The sequence below is a fragment of the Heterocephalus glaber genome, unplaced genomic scaffold, assembly GCF_053883595.1.
Source record: "Heterocephalus glaber isolate CG9 unplaced genomic scaffold, H.glaber_assembly_v1.0 deba00001564, whole genome shotgun sequence".
In the NCBI taxonomy this organism is placed as follows: domain Eukaryota; kingdom Metazoa; phylum Chordata; class Mammalia; order Rodentia; family Bathyergidae; genus Heterocephalus; species Heterocephalus glaber.
In genome coordinates, this window is record NW_028258351.1 from 4,916,590 (window position 1) to 4,932,534 (window position 15,945).

General features: G+C 41.3%; 1 protein-coding gene and 1 long non-coding RNA gene across 3 annotated transcripts; both read left to right on the forward strand.

Moving 5' to 3' along the window:
* The first annotated feature begins 1,616 nt into the window (after positions 1-1,616).
* On the forward strand, positions 1,617-6,065 carry LOC106007543 (C-C motif chemokine 15). Of its 2 annotated transcripts, XM_013067771.3 has the most exons (4): positions 1,621-1,847; positions 4,722-4,784; positions 5,251-5,362; positions 5,784-6,065. In XM_013067771.3, the coding sequence occupies exons 1-4, from the start codon at positions 1,772-1,774 to the stop codon at positions 5,905-5,907; spliced, it is 375 nt and encodes a 124-aa protein (XP_012923225.1). In that variant the 5' UTR covers positions 1,621-1,771; the 3' UTR covers positions 5,908-6,065. The 2 variants fall into 2 exon arrangements, with proteins under 2 accessions (XP_004870726.1, XP_012923225.1); XM_004870669.4 differs by lacking the exon at positions 4,722-4,784 and having other exon boundaries at positions 1,617-1,847.
* A 3,854-nt stretch (positions 6,066-9,919) lies between these two features.
* Positions 9,920-14,652, forward strand: LOC101713702 (uncharacterized). The gene is made up of 3 exons (XR_015443158.1): positions 9,920-10,077; positions 13,731-13,863; positions 14,405-14,652. It is a non-coding gene; the product is annotated as an uncharacterized LOC101713702 (long non-coding RNA).
* Positions 14,653-15,945: the final 1,293 nt, after the last annotated feature.

Genomic DNA, 15,945 nt, shown 5'->3' on the forward strand with positions numbered 1-15,945 from the left:
GGACCTGATATACCCTTTGAGGGCACACCCCTATTGATCTATATCCTCCAACAAGGTCCCACCTCCTAAAGTTTCCATCACCTTGTAATTTCACCATTAACTGGGAATGAAGCTTTCAAAGCATTAGCTTCTGGGAGATATTTAAGATCCAGACCATAATAGGACTTTTATAGAGTGGAAAAAGAGGAACAAGATAGGATGTCTAGATACTGAATGTGATCTTCATCATCTAGAACAGTGTCTTCTTTTAATTTCTGCACTAGAACACTGAAATAGAATTCAATCTCCTGGAGCTAGTTCCTGTAGTTCTTCTAGACAGACAACAGTACTTTTCTGCATGTTAAACCTCACAGCAATTTACACATTTTGTGTTGGTTGACACGCAGGGTTAAAAGAACAAGGAGGGATGTTACACACTCTGAGGTTATCTGAAGGTCACCAGATGTTCTGTAAATCTAAAGAAAGATTATTTACCAATAAACATCTTAACCCTTGGGGTAGGATTTCTCTTTAGAATTCAGAATGCTGGACAAAACAAAGGGAATACAATTCTTGCACAAGAATGACGGGGGGGGGGGGGGAGCAACTTTGCAGAAGGGCAAAGGAAGGGGAAGCAAAAGTAACTCAAAGACAATTCCCAAAGGAGCTAAGAGCCCAAATAAAGTCTTTTTAACTTTTGTAATTTGTACGTTTGCACTGATCAAAAACACCTCTCCATCTGGCTGTTTCTGAGTTGCAATCTTTATAATAAAGTAGTAGATTGAGCGTGATGGTGCACACCTACAATCCCAGCAGGTGGGAGGCTGAGGCAGGAGGATCACTGTGAGTTCGAGGCCAGCCTGGGCCATATAGTGACGTGAAGACCAGCCTAGTCTACACAGTGAGACTGTGGCCCAAAACAAACAAACAAACAAATAAAAAACTGGTAATATAATTAGTAAATTATTTTCCTGAATTCTATGAGCTGCTCTAGCAAAACATCACATTGGAAATGAGGGTCATGGAATCTTGAGATTTGTAGGCAAGTTAGATAGAAGTTGTGGAAAACCTGAGAACCCACTACTTGTGATTGAAATCTGAAATGGAGGAAGTCTTGTAGACTAGGGCTGTGGGGTCGCTTCTAACCCCAGGTAGATGGTGTCGGAAGGGAATATTAAGAGTGACAGAACAGAGAAGAAACTGAGGTTTTTTCCTTTCAAGAAATAAGAGTCTGTGTATATTTTTGAAAGTGGAGCCAAAAGTACTCATTAATGGATTAGATGTGGGGTATGAGACGAAGGGGAGAAGTCAAGCATAGCTCTGGATACTTAGGGAAATCCCATGGCCAAGGTTTTAAATTACTTCCTCTCTGATGGACCCTGCATTTATAGGCTACTAAGAACAGGAAAGTGGTTAAGTCCTGGGGGTTGGGAGGACTCCTCCAATTTAGAGGATGAGTGTATCTCCTATAAGGAAGGATCTGTCTTAAAATATTTAATGTCTTTTCCAGTACCCATTAGGACAGTTAAGGAACTCCATGAGGACAGACCAAGGCATCTTTGCACTCACTTCCTATTGCATTCGCAGCCCTCTACTTCCTATTGCGTTCTCAGCCTTGTTCCCTCTTTTAGAAATAGTGCGTTCATCATTATGTAGCCAAAGAACAGCACTTTGACTTTTACTCTGTGACTTCCTTATCTTCATCCTGTAAATACCAGGGCAGGCCAAGAAGGCAGGGAGGGAGCAGTGAACCCAACATTCCTCAGGCCAGCTCTGCCTGCCCACAGTGAGGATGAAGATCTCCATGGCTGCCCTCTCCTTCCTCATCCTTGCCGCTGCCCTTGGATCCCAGGCCAGCATCATACCTCGTGAGTCAAATGAGTCTTCCTTCTCACTGGTGCCAGGACCACAGTAACTCAGTCAGGGGAGGAGATGCAGAGGGGCACTACCGTAGTCCACGTATCCACCCCAGATATGGTTATGGAACTTACTTGAAAGCAGCAGCAGGGTATAGACTTGCCTCTGTCTACAGCCTTTGTTACCTGGGAAAAACTGCACACAGATGTGGATCTCATTTGGGGAAATAATTATTTTCCTTTTCATCATCAGAATTATTTGATATGTTCCCTTTGCTAAAAAGACTGTTAAGTGCTAGGTCAAATTTTACTTTAGTACAATTTTAAATTCTTGAAAAGGAGCATAGAATTCTATGATGTAGAACTGCTATACAGAGTCAAGTATAAATCTGTCATTTTGGAAAGGAAGTAGTAGGACCACTCAGATAAATTACCCAAAGTCACCTAACCATCCCATTTTTCATTTAACAAATACATATCTAATATTTCCTGTATAGAGGGCAGGCACTGTTCCAGATGTTCTATAGATGTTAACATATTTATTGCTCCTAACAACCCTGTAGGGCAGATATTATGTTAAGCAATTTGAATTAGCAATATTTACAGGGGAAACACAGTGGGACATCAGTAATTTTATAGTTTCAAACACTATTCTCATTTTATAAATGAAAAAATTGAGGCCTAGGAACATGAGATAACTTATTTCATAAGTTCCTGTTGCATTAGGAACTAGTAAGTAGTGGAATTAAGACAGGAGCTACTTAGGAAGTAGTTATGGACAGACAAGGCTATTTAAGGTTTCTTTTTCCTTTATGCAAGCCTACCCAGATCATATCAAGCATCTTATAACATATTCACATGCTTCAGTAAATAGAGTTCATATGTGAGTACAGCCATCCCCTGGTGTCCTTGGAAGAGTGGTTTCAGGGACCCCCGGTAGGTAGCAAAAGCTGTGGGAGCGCATGTCTTTTTATAAACATGTATATCCTCCCCCGTACTTGAAATAATCTCTAGATTATAATACCTAAAACAATGTAATTCTAGTAAATAGTTGTTATGATATATTGTTAAAAGGATAATGAAGCTGAGCTTGGTGATGTGTGCCTGTAATCCCAGCACTTTGGGATGCTTAAGCACGAGGATCACAAGTTTGAATCCAGGTTAGGAAGCTTAGCAAAATACTGTCTCAAAATAAAATATAGAAAACAGACTGGGAATATAGCCCAGTGTGAAGGTCCTGGTTTCAATCCCTAGTAATGAAAAACAAAATAATGAAAAGAGTGAAAAAGAAGTCTTTGCATGTTCTGTACTGGTACAACTTTTTTAAAGAATGTTTTGTGTTCATAGCTGGCTAACTGCACAGATGTGGAACCCGCAGATCTGGAAGGTTCATTGTACAGAGAAAATGAGCTTAAGAACAATGGAGAGCAATTGTTGGACAGAGTTGGTAGCTGAATCCTTATTGCCAAAATCAGGTCTCTCGTGTTGTTTCCCAGTACCTGGGCTGGAACTCAGGACCTTGCACTTGCCAGGCAGGTGTGGTGCCACTGAGCTACATCCCCGGCCCTGCCAAAATCATTAATTTATGTCTTATATGAAATGTAAATAACAATTTGAAAGCTACCTCTAGTCTGTAATATAGTCAATTGTGGAAATTAACTTGAAGTTAGAAAATTGGGGAAAAAAAGAGAGGGAAGAAGGGAGGAAGGAAGGGAGGAAGTTTAGTTGCATTTGCCTAATTATCACAGTGTGGCTCTACAATCTTATGCAAAATCTTTGAGACCACATGAATTTTTAAATGCAGAATTTTGAGAGTTTTGAAAAGTTATTATGATATTCAGCAATTCCATTCTGGGTATAACTGACAGAATTAAAAGCAGCCAGATGAAAAGATTTTAATATACTGATGTCCATAGTAGATTATTCACAATAAGCAAAAAGCAGAAGCACTCTACACGTCCATCAGTGAGAAAATAGGTAACTAAAATGTAGTAGGCAACCATACAGTGAAATACTACTGAACCTTGAAAAGGAAGGAAATTCTGACACATGTTGCAATGTGAACATCAAAGATATAATGCTAAGTGAAATAAGCCAGTTATGAAAAAGACAAATATTGTATGATTCTACTCATATGAGTCACTTGGAGAACTCAAATTCCTGAAGATAGAAAATAGACTGGTAGTTGCCAAAGACTGAGAAAAGACAAAATGGGGAATTAGAGTTTAGCTGGTACAAAATTGTAATTCACAAAGTGAAAAAAATTTGTATGATTGGATGGTGAGTGATAGTTGAACAGAACTTGAATATATTTAAATATTATTAAATTAGGTGCTTACAAATGGTTTAAATGACAAACTCTATGTTCTATGTATGTTGCTACAATGTTTGGAAGGCTATAATATCTGGATGTTACTTATTCTTAGTGGAGTCTGGGAAGCAGAGTTTACTGAAATACAGTAATATTCCTACAACAAACATACAAATATTTGTACTAAGTGAAATAAATAAAAACTGTAAATAGCCTCACTTCACTCCATGGACATTGTATCACCCAACAAGGTGATGAAAAACTCATGGTTTTCTGAGTCCTGTCGAGTCCAGTGGATTGTATCACATTATGTAGATATTTAGCTTACCTGTGTTAGGTTTGGTATTTGCTTTTAGTATTTCAGAGTCAGTTCAAAGCTTTCACATCTCAAACCTTTTCAAAAGGTCCCCAAGAAATCCCAGGACACTCATGGGGAAAACGGGCCTAGAGGCAGCCTAGGACCAGAGAGGTAGCAATGGCTCAGCATCAGTCTCTTCTTGGGATGAGGGTGAGTGGAGATATGGAGACCATGCAGCCTCCTACTCATTGCTCTGCCCATGATATGTTTCTTCCAGATTCTGAGATAAGAAAACACCTAGAATCTTTGCGCCAATTTAGATCTCCACCAGTTCTTCACGGTAAATGACATATATTAAACACAGTAAGTGGTACAGATCTGCACGATGCCTTCACCTACCCTGTTTACAGGACAGGGAGAGAACAAAAGCACCCTGGGGCGGGTACAGTTCTCCAGGGAAGATCAGGAGAGGTCTCTAATACCTCCTCCAAAGATACCTTCTCTGTTCCCACCTGGCTGACCTGAGAGTCTGCCCACTGGGAGCAGAGGGTGCTCTCTGATGCCTGCAGGTGTCTGCAGGTGTCTTCCCCTTCTGAGGAAAGGCATCTGGCCCTGTTGGGGCCCATCCTGGCACACAGCTCAACTCTGACCTGGGTCTGAAGTAAGGAGATGACAGTAAGTGCTGGCTGAGGAGGAAGAAGCATCCTTTCTGAGTCCTGGGCCTTCTCCACCATACCCTTCATAGTACCCATAGTTCACACCAGGGAAAAGCTTGGCCTTTCAAATAGCCCTTTCTCTACCTGCAGGCTTTCACCATCCTAGTGACTGCTGCTTCTCCTACACTTCACGAAGGATCCGGTGTACACTCATGGAAGATTATTTTGAGACAAGCAGTGGGTGCCCCAAGCCAGGTGTCATGTAAGTATCAAACTCAGCCACTGTGGGTTTGCAGGGAGACTCCAGGGTCTTGGTGGGAGAAACTGATGTGCAAGTGTCCCCAAAAGTCCCACCCTTGGGTCTTGCCGGGGTAGGGGGCAGCTTGTGTCCTTATTAGAAGCCTGCAGGGTACCCGAGATGACACATTTCTAGTGAGGAAGAGGGGAGGGGAGGAAGGAAGGAGAGAGCAGGCAGAAAGCTGCCCAAGGACACACCCATGGGTCACAAGGGAGTCCCATAGGCTGAGAGAGGGTCTCAGAGAGGAGACTAGCCCCGAGCTGCCTTCTGGAGAGAACGGAAAGAGCAGATTGTGTTGAGTGGGGAAGTTGTGTGTGTGGGGGTTCCTCACCACCCTCTGCAGAAGACACTTCAGTTTGTAATCATTCTCCTCTTTTCTTTCCAGCTTCACCACCAAAAAAGGACAACGTGTCTGTGCCAACCCCAGCGATTCGAGAGTTCAGGATTGCATGATATACCTAACCCTGACCTTGGTGCCCAAGGACCTGGGAACGCTAAATCTTCGCTAGGAAATAGGACATAAATTACCAGCCACCTGACCTTCAGCTTTCTTGCCCCAACTACCTTCTGGGAGTTTCTTGGCCTGAGTTGTTTTTTTAAAAAAAAAACCAAAAACCTTACTCTTCTTTAAACAATGCATTAATAAACAATATCTGTATGGACATTACTATAGCCAACTGGATGTGTAATTGCATGGTTTCCCCCAGAAAAACTCTAATTGGTTTTTTCTGCACAGTTTTTCAGCAAACTGTAAATGGATAAAGGGAGCTCCAGTGGTGCAGTCAGTTATAAATTAATGGATAAAACCATTACAATGGTATGTGGTGCTTTATAACCAGACCCTGCCTCCAGAAATTTCCCTGATTCTTTGATGTTAGCTTAAGATAAACCAGAGATAGTACAGCTAGAATGAATTTACTTCTGTCCTAACCTATATATATATGCACCCACTTTCTGATTCAAATTGCAGGGATCCAACTGGCCTTTCTACCACATGGAATTAAACTTCCAGTCCCGCAATAAACTGCACTCTCTGCAATCCTAGATCTGTCTGCCTCAGTTTCTCTCATCTCACAGCACCTTGGGGCAAGTCCTCATACATTAGGTCTGGGTTGCTTTGGAGCAGTATCTAATTTACTTTACTTGAGGTTTAATAGGAGAAAGAGGGTCAGAGATTTAGCTCAGTGGTTTTGCCGCCTGCTACGCAAGTTCAAGGATCCAAGTTCGATCCCTGGTACCAAAAAAAAAAAAAAAAGAGGAGAAAGAAATGAGGGTATTACTCAAATTTGGATAACTATTGTCTTTAAAACAAGAGCATTTGTGTGTGTGTGTGTGTGTGTGTGTGTGTGTGTATTGTACTACTGTTGAACCCAGGTCTCTGCACTGAAGTATATCCCAGGCCTTTTTTATTTTGCATTTTGAGTCAATGTCTCTCTAAGTCAGTAAATTGCTCAAGCTATACTCAAACTTGCAATCCTCCTACCTCTGCCTTCCAGGTGCTAGTATTACAGGTGTGCACCACCATGCTTAGCTGCAAAATTTTTAAATAGCTAAAATATGACTCATTCAAATATATATTGAAAATATGTCAAAGATATATTTAACCCATTAGTGAGGGAACCATTAAACTTTTTCAAAGATCATTGGAGGAACAGAGATTTATATAGTTAATTTCAGATGATATTCTGAAACAAGTTTGCTAAATGAAAGCATAGATCAATATGCTGCCTACAGAGCAATAATAAAACTGTAACTTTTAGGATCATCGTCTAATGAATGGAAATCATTTGTATTTATGCTAGACAAAGTTTTTCAAGTTAATATATAATTTCAAAAAGTCTAGGGCCTGATCAGTAGTAAATAGAACATCAGTCAAAAGCACATTCTCCTATAGGTTTAAGGAAATGTGGCGTGGGACTAGAAAGGCAAGCAGTTATTCCTCTGTCTATTTCTCAGTTTTAAATGTTTTTCTTTCTTTTTTTTTTTTGGTACTGGGGATCGAACTGAGGACCTTGCACTTGCAAGGGAGGTGCTGGAACCACTGAGCTAAATCCCCAGCCCTTAAATGTTTTTCTTAATAGATGCATGGTCCAAAGAGATTTTTCATCTAAAGTTAGAGGATGTTAAAGAAAACATTTAGAGATGGAGTAGATATTAACTTTATATACACCTCTATTAAAACAAATAAGTTTATATTTATAAGTAGTACATCTTGATTAACTATCCCATAAAATCCAAAAGATAGCACCAAATTCTAAATAACAAAATTACTTTACTTGAAAAAAAAGTTTAAAATCTATGCCTATTTTCAGTGTGATTTGCCTAAGAAATCAATGGGAGAAAAATTTATAACCAAATAACCTTTGTAACAATAAGTCACTATTGGGGGGGGAAAAGTTCTGAGATAATCCCAAAAGCTCAGATTTATTGTAACCCCAAAGAGATTAAACACAACTTCACATTATTTTATCTTCTTTATCTTCTCTCTATTATAACAGCTAGTCTTTGAAGATTTGATGACAATTTAGAAAAAAAAGTGTCTTTTACCGCATTTGCTCAAATGACACATTTTTATTTGCTTAATTTTTTTTTTCAGTACTGGGGATTGAACTCAGGGCCTTTGCACTGAGCTACATCCCTAGCCCTCTTTATTTTTTATTTTTGGACAGTCTTGCTAAATCACTAAGTTGCCCAGGCTGGGCTTGAACTTGCAGTCTTCCTGCCTCAGCTTCCCAGAGTGCTGGGATCACAGGCAGCATTTGCCTAATATCTGACCCATGATAACCTCACACAGATTCTTATTTCCAAAAAATTTTAATTGACTTTTTTCCTATTAACCAAAAGAGAATTACTTATCACCATTTCATTATCATCATTCTGCACTTGTTCTTGAAAACTCAACACCACTGGTTTATGGTCACTACTCTGTCCTTAAAGATACTCTTCAAGGACCTTGTATGTGCACAATTAGACATTTGTTAAGAGGACAGATCTATGCGATGTGTTCTGTTAATACATACATACATGCATACATACAAAAACCTTGTTATATAGGGAGAGGACATTAATATGCATTTAAAATAGAATATAACTGGGGCTACAATAAATCTGAGCACCAGATGCTGTGGAAGCACTTACAAGAGACACCTGGCTCAGCCTAGGGGTAGCAAGAGCCAAGAAGTCTCCCTGGCAGAGGTGACTGCCGAACAGAGTTAATGAGACAGTAGGAATTAGTATAAACACCAGGAAAATTTATCCATTATGCATAAATATTGACATCCTGAAATATATATACTCAATCCAAAAGAAAAAAAAGAAACTCTAAATTCATAAATGCAAATTTAACTGTTATACTTAATATGCATTAAAATGCCATTACATTGGAAAGTAGAGGAACTGTGCATGCCAGGAGAACCTGATTCTGAAGGGGCTTCTGTCGGGAGCAATGCTACATAATTTTAGGGTAAAATCATTTGGTTAGCCTAGTTCTCCTGCCTACAGCCCAGCTATGGAATTCCGAGACATAATTCCATTTTGGCCTCTGGTCACAACTGAGACCACAGTGATCCGGTGATGCTGTGATGCTCCAGGATGAGATCACACCAGCTGAAGACATCCTGGGAGGAACAAACATCTATTCAGTTCCTCATTGTTCTTGGATTGTTACACTTTGTTTCTCCCGATGTACTGAACTCTCTGCAGGTCATTTGTTACATCTGTTTCTCCTGATGTACTGAATAAAAGGTGGGGTAAACTGGGGGCTTTCGTCTTTGCCACCCAGAGCAGCACCGATCAGGCCTAAAGCTCAGCTTTTTCTCAAAGTCTCATTTTTCTACCTTTCCTGTATAATAAGTTAATTCACCGTGTACTGCCATGGCTTGCAGGAGACTAGGACTTACTGCAGAGGCTCTAGTAATGTCCCCTTTCCCTGTTCCCTACAGCCTTCTGCACATAGATGAGAACTTTGGAGTCCTTGAGAAGTCACTGGCAGATTCATGAGAATCAAGTTCATGTGTTAGAGCATTTCCTCTGGTGGTCACCCTGGATTGTAAGATTTCTGGGCATTTGAAAGCCCAGGATGGAATGGTTAGGCCTTGAGATCATTACAACTAGAAGATCTTGGGCTCCTAACCTTGAGACACCCCCACTGTCCATTATAGTGGCCAACTTGGTAGGCTCTCTTACCTTTCCATTCCTTTGTGGTTTGACTCCAGGACTAGAAATGGAGAAGGGCCCAAGACAGCGCCCACCAAAGCCCAACCTCGAGGTGGGATGTCTGAGAGTCCCCCAGCCCCACCCTGCAATCAGATTTAGAGGATCACATGAATCTCCTAGAGGAAGAATCCTAGAAATATGTATTCTCTTTCCCTGAATCTACTGAAAGAATTGGGAAAGCCCCCAAATCACTCTTGCTCTCTACTTCCTGATGTATTCTCAGCCGTGTTCCCTCTTTTAGAAATGGCATGTTGATTATTATATAGACAAAGAACAAATAGCATCTGGTACTTCCTGATCCAGCTCATATAAATGCCAGAGTGGGTCAAGGAGTCCGGGAGCCGTGAACCCAGGAGTCTCAGGCCAGCTCTGCCTGCCCACCACGAGGATGAAGGTCTTCATAGCTGCCCTCTCCCTCCTCATCCTTGCTGCTGCCCTTGGAACCCAGGCCCAGATCAAATTTGGTGAGTCAGCTGAGCCTTCTCACTGTTAGCCAGGGTTGCAGAAACTCAGTCAGGGGAGGAGATACACACTGCACCCCACAACTACTCTTCATCCCAGACATGGGTGTAGAGCTCACCTGAGAGCAGCAGCAAGGTACATACCCCACCTCAGTTGGCAGGCTTTGTTCCCTGAGAAAAACTGTACACTGATGACTGGCCTCATTTGGGGAAACAATTGTCTCCTTTTTCATAACCAGAATTATTTGATACCTTCTCCTAGCTGACAGTTTAGCTTGTTCAAAAACACCGTGTGTGGTGGGGCATGCCTGTAATCTTAACACTGTAGGAGGCTGAGGCAGAAAGACTGCAAATTAGAACCTAGCCTAGGCAACTTAGCAACCTGGCAAGCTCTGTCTCCAAATAAAAGATTTTTTTAAAAGAGGGTGGTGAGCCTATAGTTCAGTGCAAAGGAACTGGCTTCAATTCCCGCTACCAAAATCAAAAATTAGTGTAGTTTACAGAAAGAAGTATAGAGTTCTATGATGTTAGAACTGCTGTGTATCATCTAGTATAAAACTGTCATTTTGAGAGAAAGTGAGACTGGCCAGGCAAGTAACTCACCCCAGGTCACAGTCTCATTTGAACACTTAGAGTTTTCATTTATGCAGGTGACTAAGTCTCAATACAGAGAAACCAATGCTATTTGGGAAAAAAAACTTACAAGGCCACAGGAAGTACTAGGTTTGGGTCAATGGGCATAAACAAGAGGGAAAACTTATGTAAGAGCCTTTCTTTGGGTTCCTGACAGTCAGGGCAAAGCGTGATATCCAGGTTAGGAGGCATTAGTGTGAATATGTCCAGCAGGCTTTGCGGGTAGGGATTGTCTCAAGCTGTCTGATACCTGGCTTTAAGATGACTTGGAGCAGGGGAAGCATTGGGACGGTGCTTGAGGGTTAGATAAAGGGGGTGGTTAGGTGTAAGTGCTCAGCACAAGTTGGTTTGAACCCTTTGCTATCTCTAAGAACTGACTAATCCTGGGAGAGGCAGTGTCTCCCCAGCTGTCAAGACTTATAAGATGTCAAAACATCATAAGATACAGAAAAATTTTTTAAACATAACTGAGTCATCTAACCATTCTAATGTTTTTACTTAAGAAATACAGGGGCGGGGATTTAGCTCAGTGGTTTCGCCACCTGCTGCGCAAGCACAAGGACCCGAGTTCAATCCCCAGTACCAAAAAAATATATATATATACACACACACACACACACACACACACACACACATTATCATGTACAGGTGCAAAGTGTCTATGTTAAGTATTATCATTATGCATATCTAAAATGTACCAATAAAGGCTTTGCTAAAAAAAGAGAGAAATACATTATCTAATGATTGATGGTCACATAACCATTTTTTTTTTTTTTTTTTTTTTTGGTACTGGGGAATCAAACTCAGGTCCTTGTGCTTGCAAAGCAGGCGGCAAAAACACTGAGAAAAATCCCCGGCCCCCATTTTTGTTTTTTACTTAAATAATTATCTAATACTTTTTTTGTGTGCCAGGCAGCCACTATTCTAACTGTTCTCTAGACATTAACATATTGATTCCCCCAACAACCCTTCAAGGTAAATACTGGGTTGAACAAATGTAAATCTACCATTCTTGAAGGAAAATAAAACAGGAGGACATCAGCAATTTTATGCAGTTTTTACATGTTATTATTCTCATTTTACAAATGAGAAAAGTGAGGCATAGAAATAATAACTTGCTTAATATCACACAGCTAGTAAGTGGAGAAATTGGGATATGAATTAGTTAAGAAGTACTTATGAAAAGACAAAGTTGTTTCAGATATTTTTTCTTTTTTTTTTTTCTTTCTCTTTTGGAAAGCCTATCCACAACATATCAAACATGTTAAGAAGTACTCATATGCCTTACTAAATACAACTCATCTGGAATTATTTAAGAAGCTAAACTGGGTGTTGTGGCTCCTCCCTGTAATCCCAGCACTTGGAGGCTGAGGCAAGAGGACTGCTGAGAGTTCAGGGCAAGCCTGGGCTACCTTAAGTGAGTTCAAGGCCAGCCTGATCTACAAAGAAAGACCTTGTCAAAAATAAATAAATAAATAATAAACCTAAAATGTTTAGTTGTGTTTGTCTAATTAACATAATACAGGTCCACAATCTTTCATCTACAAAATTTGGGGTTAAATGTAAATTGGAATGAAGCATTTTTCTGGTTTTGAAAAATAATACATACCTGGATATTACTTTAACATTCCTGGTAGAATCTGGGGAACATACTTTAACTAAAAACATATAGATATTTATACTAAGTTAGATAAATAAAGACTGTAAATAGCCTTACATCACGTCAAGGGACATGTTGCCATCAAATAAGTTGATGAAAATCTTGCTGTTTCCAGAGTCCTGTAAATTCCAGAAATGTGTGGAAAGAATTGTAGTCTGTATCATATTATGTAGATATTTGTTTAACTTATCCATGTTAGATTTGTAGCTTTTAGTATTTGAGAGTCAGTCTAATGCTTTCATGTATTAAATATTTTCAAAATGACGCTGTATAGGTCAGTTTTCTGTTGCTGAAACAAAATAACTGCTATACACAATTTAAAGAAGAAAAGGTTTATTTTGGCTCATGGTTTTACTCCTTGGTCAGCTGGCTCCAAGATAGAAACATTGTGGCAGAAGGGTAGAAGGACATGGTAGAGGAAAGCCCACTTCATGGCAGTCAGAAAACAAAGAGAAGGAACCAGAAAAAGAGAAAGGGGCTGGAGATAGGATGTACCCTTCAAAGGCAGGCTCCCAGAGGCCTACTTCCTCCAACTGGGCCCACCTCCTAATAGCCCATTCAGCTCTGAACTCATCAACTAATTGATGAGGTTAATGCCATTATGATCCAAGCACCTCTTTAGACCCAATATCTGAATATTTCTGCATTGGAGTCAAGCCCTCAATGCATGAATCTTTGGGGGACAGTTCATATTTAAATCGTAACAGTCCCTGAAAAATCTTAGGGCACTAATGGAGGAGGTCTTAGACCCAGACATGTGACATGGTCCAGCATCAGAGTCTATTCCTTATGATGAGGTGAGGAATAGAGTGAGTAGAGATGCCTCCTAGAAATTTCTCTCCCCGCCATTTCTTCCAGATACAGAGATAAAAGAAGTATGGAAGACAGTGAACTTCCAATATTTCAGAGTGGTAGATATTCCATTACAGCATATATTTAAATGCAGTACGGGGGCAGTTCAGCTTATGCCTTCATCTACCTGTTTACAGGATGGGGAGAAAAAAAGCACCCTGATGGGGGTACAGTTCTCCAGGGAAGATCAGGGGAGGTCTCTAATACCTCCTCCAAAGATACCTTCTCTGTTCCCACCTGGCTGACCTGAGAGTCTGCCCACTGGGAGCAGAGGGTGCTCTCTGATGCCTGCAGGTGTCTGCAGGTGTCTTCCCCTTCTGAGGAAATGCTTCAGGCCCTGTTGGGGCCCATCCTGGGTGCCCTCAGACACACAGCTCAGCCCTGGTGAAGGTGTGAAGCAAGGAGATGATGCTGGCTGAGGAGGAGGAAGCATCCTTTCTGAGTCCTGGGCCTTCTCCACCTCCTTCTTGAGGGAAAAACCTTGACCTTTCAATGGTCCTTTCCCTTTCAGTGTTCCTTTCCCTACCAGCGCCCCAACTCCATGCTGAAGACTGCTGCTTCTCCTACACTTCACAAAGGATCCGGTGTACACTCATGGAAGATTATTTTGAGACAAGCGGTGGGTGCCCCAAGCCAGGTGTCATGTAAGTATCAAACTCAGCCACTGTGGGTTTGCAGGGAGACTGCAGGGTCTTGGTGGGAGAAACTGATGTGCAAATGTCCCCAAAAGTCCCACCCTTGGGTCTTGCCGGGGTAGGGGGCAGCTTGTGTCCTTACTAGAAGCCTGCAGGGTATCCGAGATGACACATTTCTAGTGAAGAAGAGGAGCACTACTTTTTTTTTTTTTTTTTTTTGGTACTGGGGATTGAACTTGGGACCTTGTGCTTGGGAGGCAGGCGCCACAACCACTGAGCTACATCCCCGGCCCATAGTGAAGAAGGGAGGGGAGGAAGGAAGGAGAGAGCAGGCAGAAAGCTGCCCACGGACATGCCCAAGGGTCACTAGGGAGTCCCATAGACTGAGAGAGGGTCTCAGAGAGGAGGCTGGCCCCGAGCTGCCTTCTGCAGAGAATGGAAAGAGCAGACTGTGTTGAGTGGGGAAGTTGGGGGGCAGAGGGGTGGGGCTCCTCACCACCATCTGCAGAAGACACTTCAGTTTGTAATCATTCTTCTCTTTGTCTTCCAGCTTTATTACCAAGAAGAAGCAACAGGTCTGTGCTGACCCTGAAAATTCATCAGTTCAGAAATGCATAACAATACTGAAGGCAAATTCCAAGAATAGGAAACTTGCTTGAGGAAAACCGAGCCACTTTACCCTTTAACTCTCTTGCCTCTGCACCTCCTATGAGCTTCCTGGCTTGAACGTTTTTTTCAAGTTTTTTATGCCACTTTGGTTATAAAAGTAAGGCATCTAATAAAGAGTATTCAATTTAACTTTTCTTGGATTTTGAAAAGAAATAAGCCATAATAAAACTGAAAGAATTGCCAAATCCCAAAGAGATTAAACACAAATTTCATCTCTTTTTAGAGAGTCAGTCCTTGAAGGCTTAGTTACAACTTCAGAAAAGATTTTTTTACCCCCATTATTTGTTCAAATCACACTATGTTTTAGTTTGTTTAATGATTGAACCATTATAATTTCTTGTAGATTCCTGTTTTTCCCATATTTATTTCCATTAGATGAGAAAGAAGTCCTGATTTTTGTTATCACTGTATTTGCACTTACACATTCACACCATTTGTTTCATGCTACGTAATTACTTCATTCTAGGGAACATTCTTCAAGGACCTTCTAAATGTCCATTCCAACTTGGGGAAATGATTCTGGACCTGCAAAAGAACAGTCATACTGGGATTTCTTCTCATGGCTTACCTCAGTTCATTCCCCCTTCCTTGGGTTCATTTTTCATTTGGCTCAAATATCCTAGATCTGTCTCCTACTATAAACTATAAAGATGGCAAAGGCAAACACTCTCTTCCCCTGTGGTACCCAGGGCAGGCACATTTGACTCACATTGGCCATTCTGCTGCTCCCTTCCAGAGCAAGCTGTGGGCTTGCTGCGAGTGTTGTGGCGGCGGCGGCGGGGGGGGGGGGGGGGGGGGGATTCCACGCAGGTGTCTCCTGATTCCAGAGACAATGGTGCCTTCACACACCAGACATGGGCAATGTAAGAGTTTAGCCAGCCCTGCTAGTGCAGTGCGCAGCACAGGGGCCAGCACCCACATAAGATGGCTTCTAGGGATGATTTGGCTATGGCGTTGGAGCTAGTCTGTGTAGGTGTCTACCTATTTTCCAAGCCTTCCTGACAAATCTGTGCATTACCCCAAATTTTTGCAGTAAGTTTCTTTTTCCTTGAATCAATCAAGGTCAATTTCCACAGGTTTGCCACAAAGAACTCCAATTGCTATGAATAATAAACTCTCTGCAATTTGGATGCCCAAAATCATTTGTTTTTAGATTTGAATAACAGTTTACCCGTACATGAAAGTCCAAATTTAAAATCATCTTCTTGGCTGACAATGGTGACACATACCTGTAACCCCAGCACTCTGGAAGGCTGAGTCAAGAAGATTGCAAATTTGAGACCAGCCTGCAGAATTTAGCAACTTAGTGGAATCTCCTTTCAAAATGAAAACTAAGAAAAAGTTGGTGATGTAGCTCAGTGCAAAGGCCTTGGGTTCAATCCCTAGTACCACAAACAGTAAAATAAAATTTAAAAAATAAAT

Coding starts and splice junctions, on each gene's coding strand:
- LOC106007543 (XM_013067771.3), top strand. CDS start 1,772: ATGAAGATCTCCATGGCTGCCCTCTCCTTCCTCATCCTTGCCGCTGCC. Junction 1,848..4,721: donor CCAGGCCAGCATCATACCTC/GTGAGTCAAATG, acceptor TGTTTCTTCCAG/ATTCTGAGATAAGAAAACAC. Junction 5,363..5,783: donor TGCCCCAAGCCAGGTGTCAT/GTAAGTATCAAA, acceptor TTTTCTTTCCAG/CTTCACCACCAAAAAAGGAC.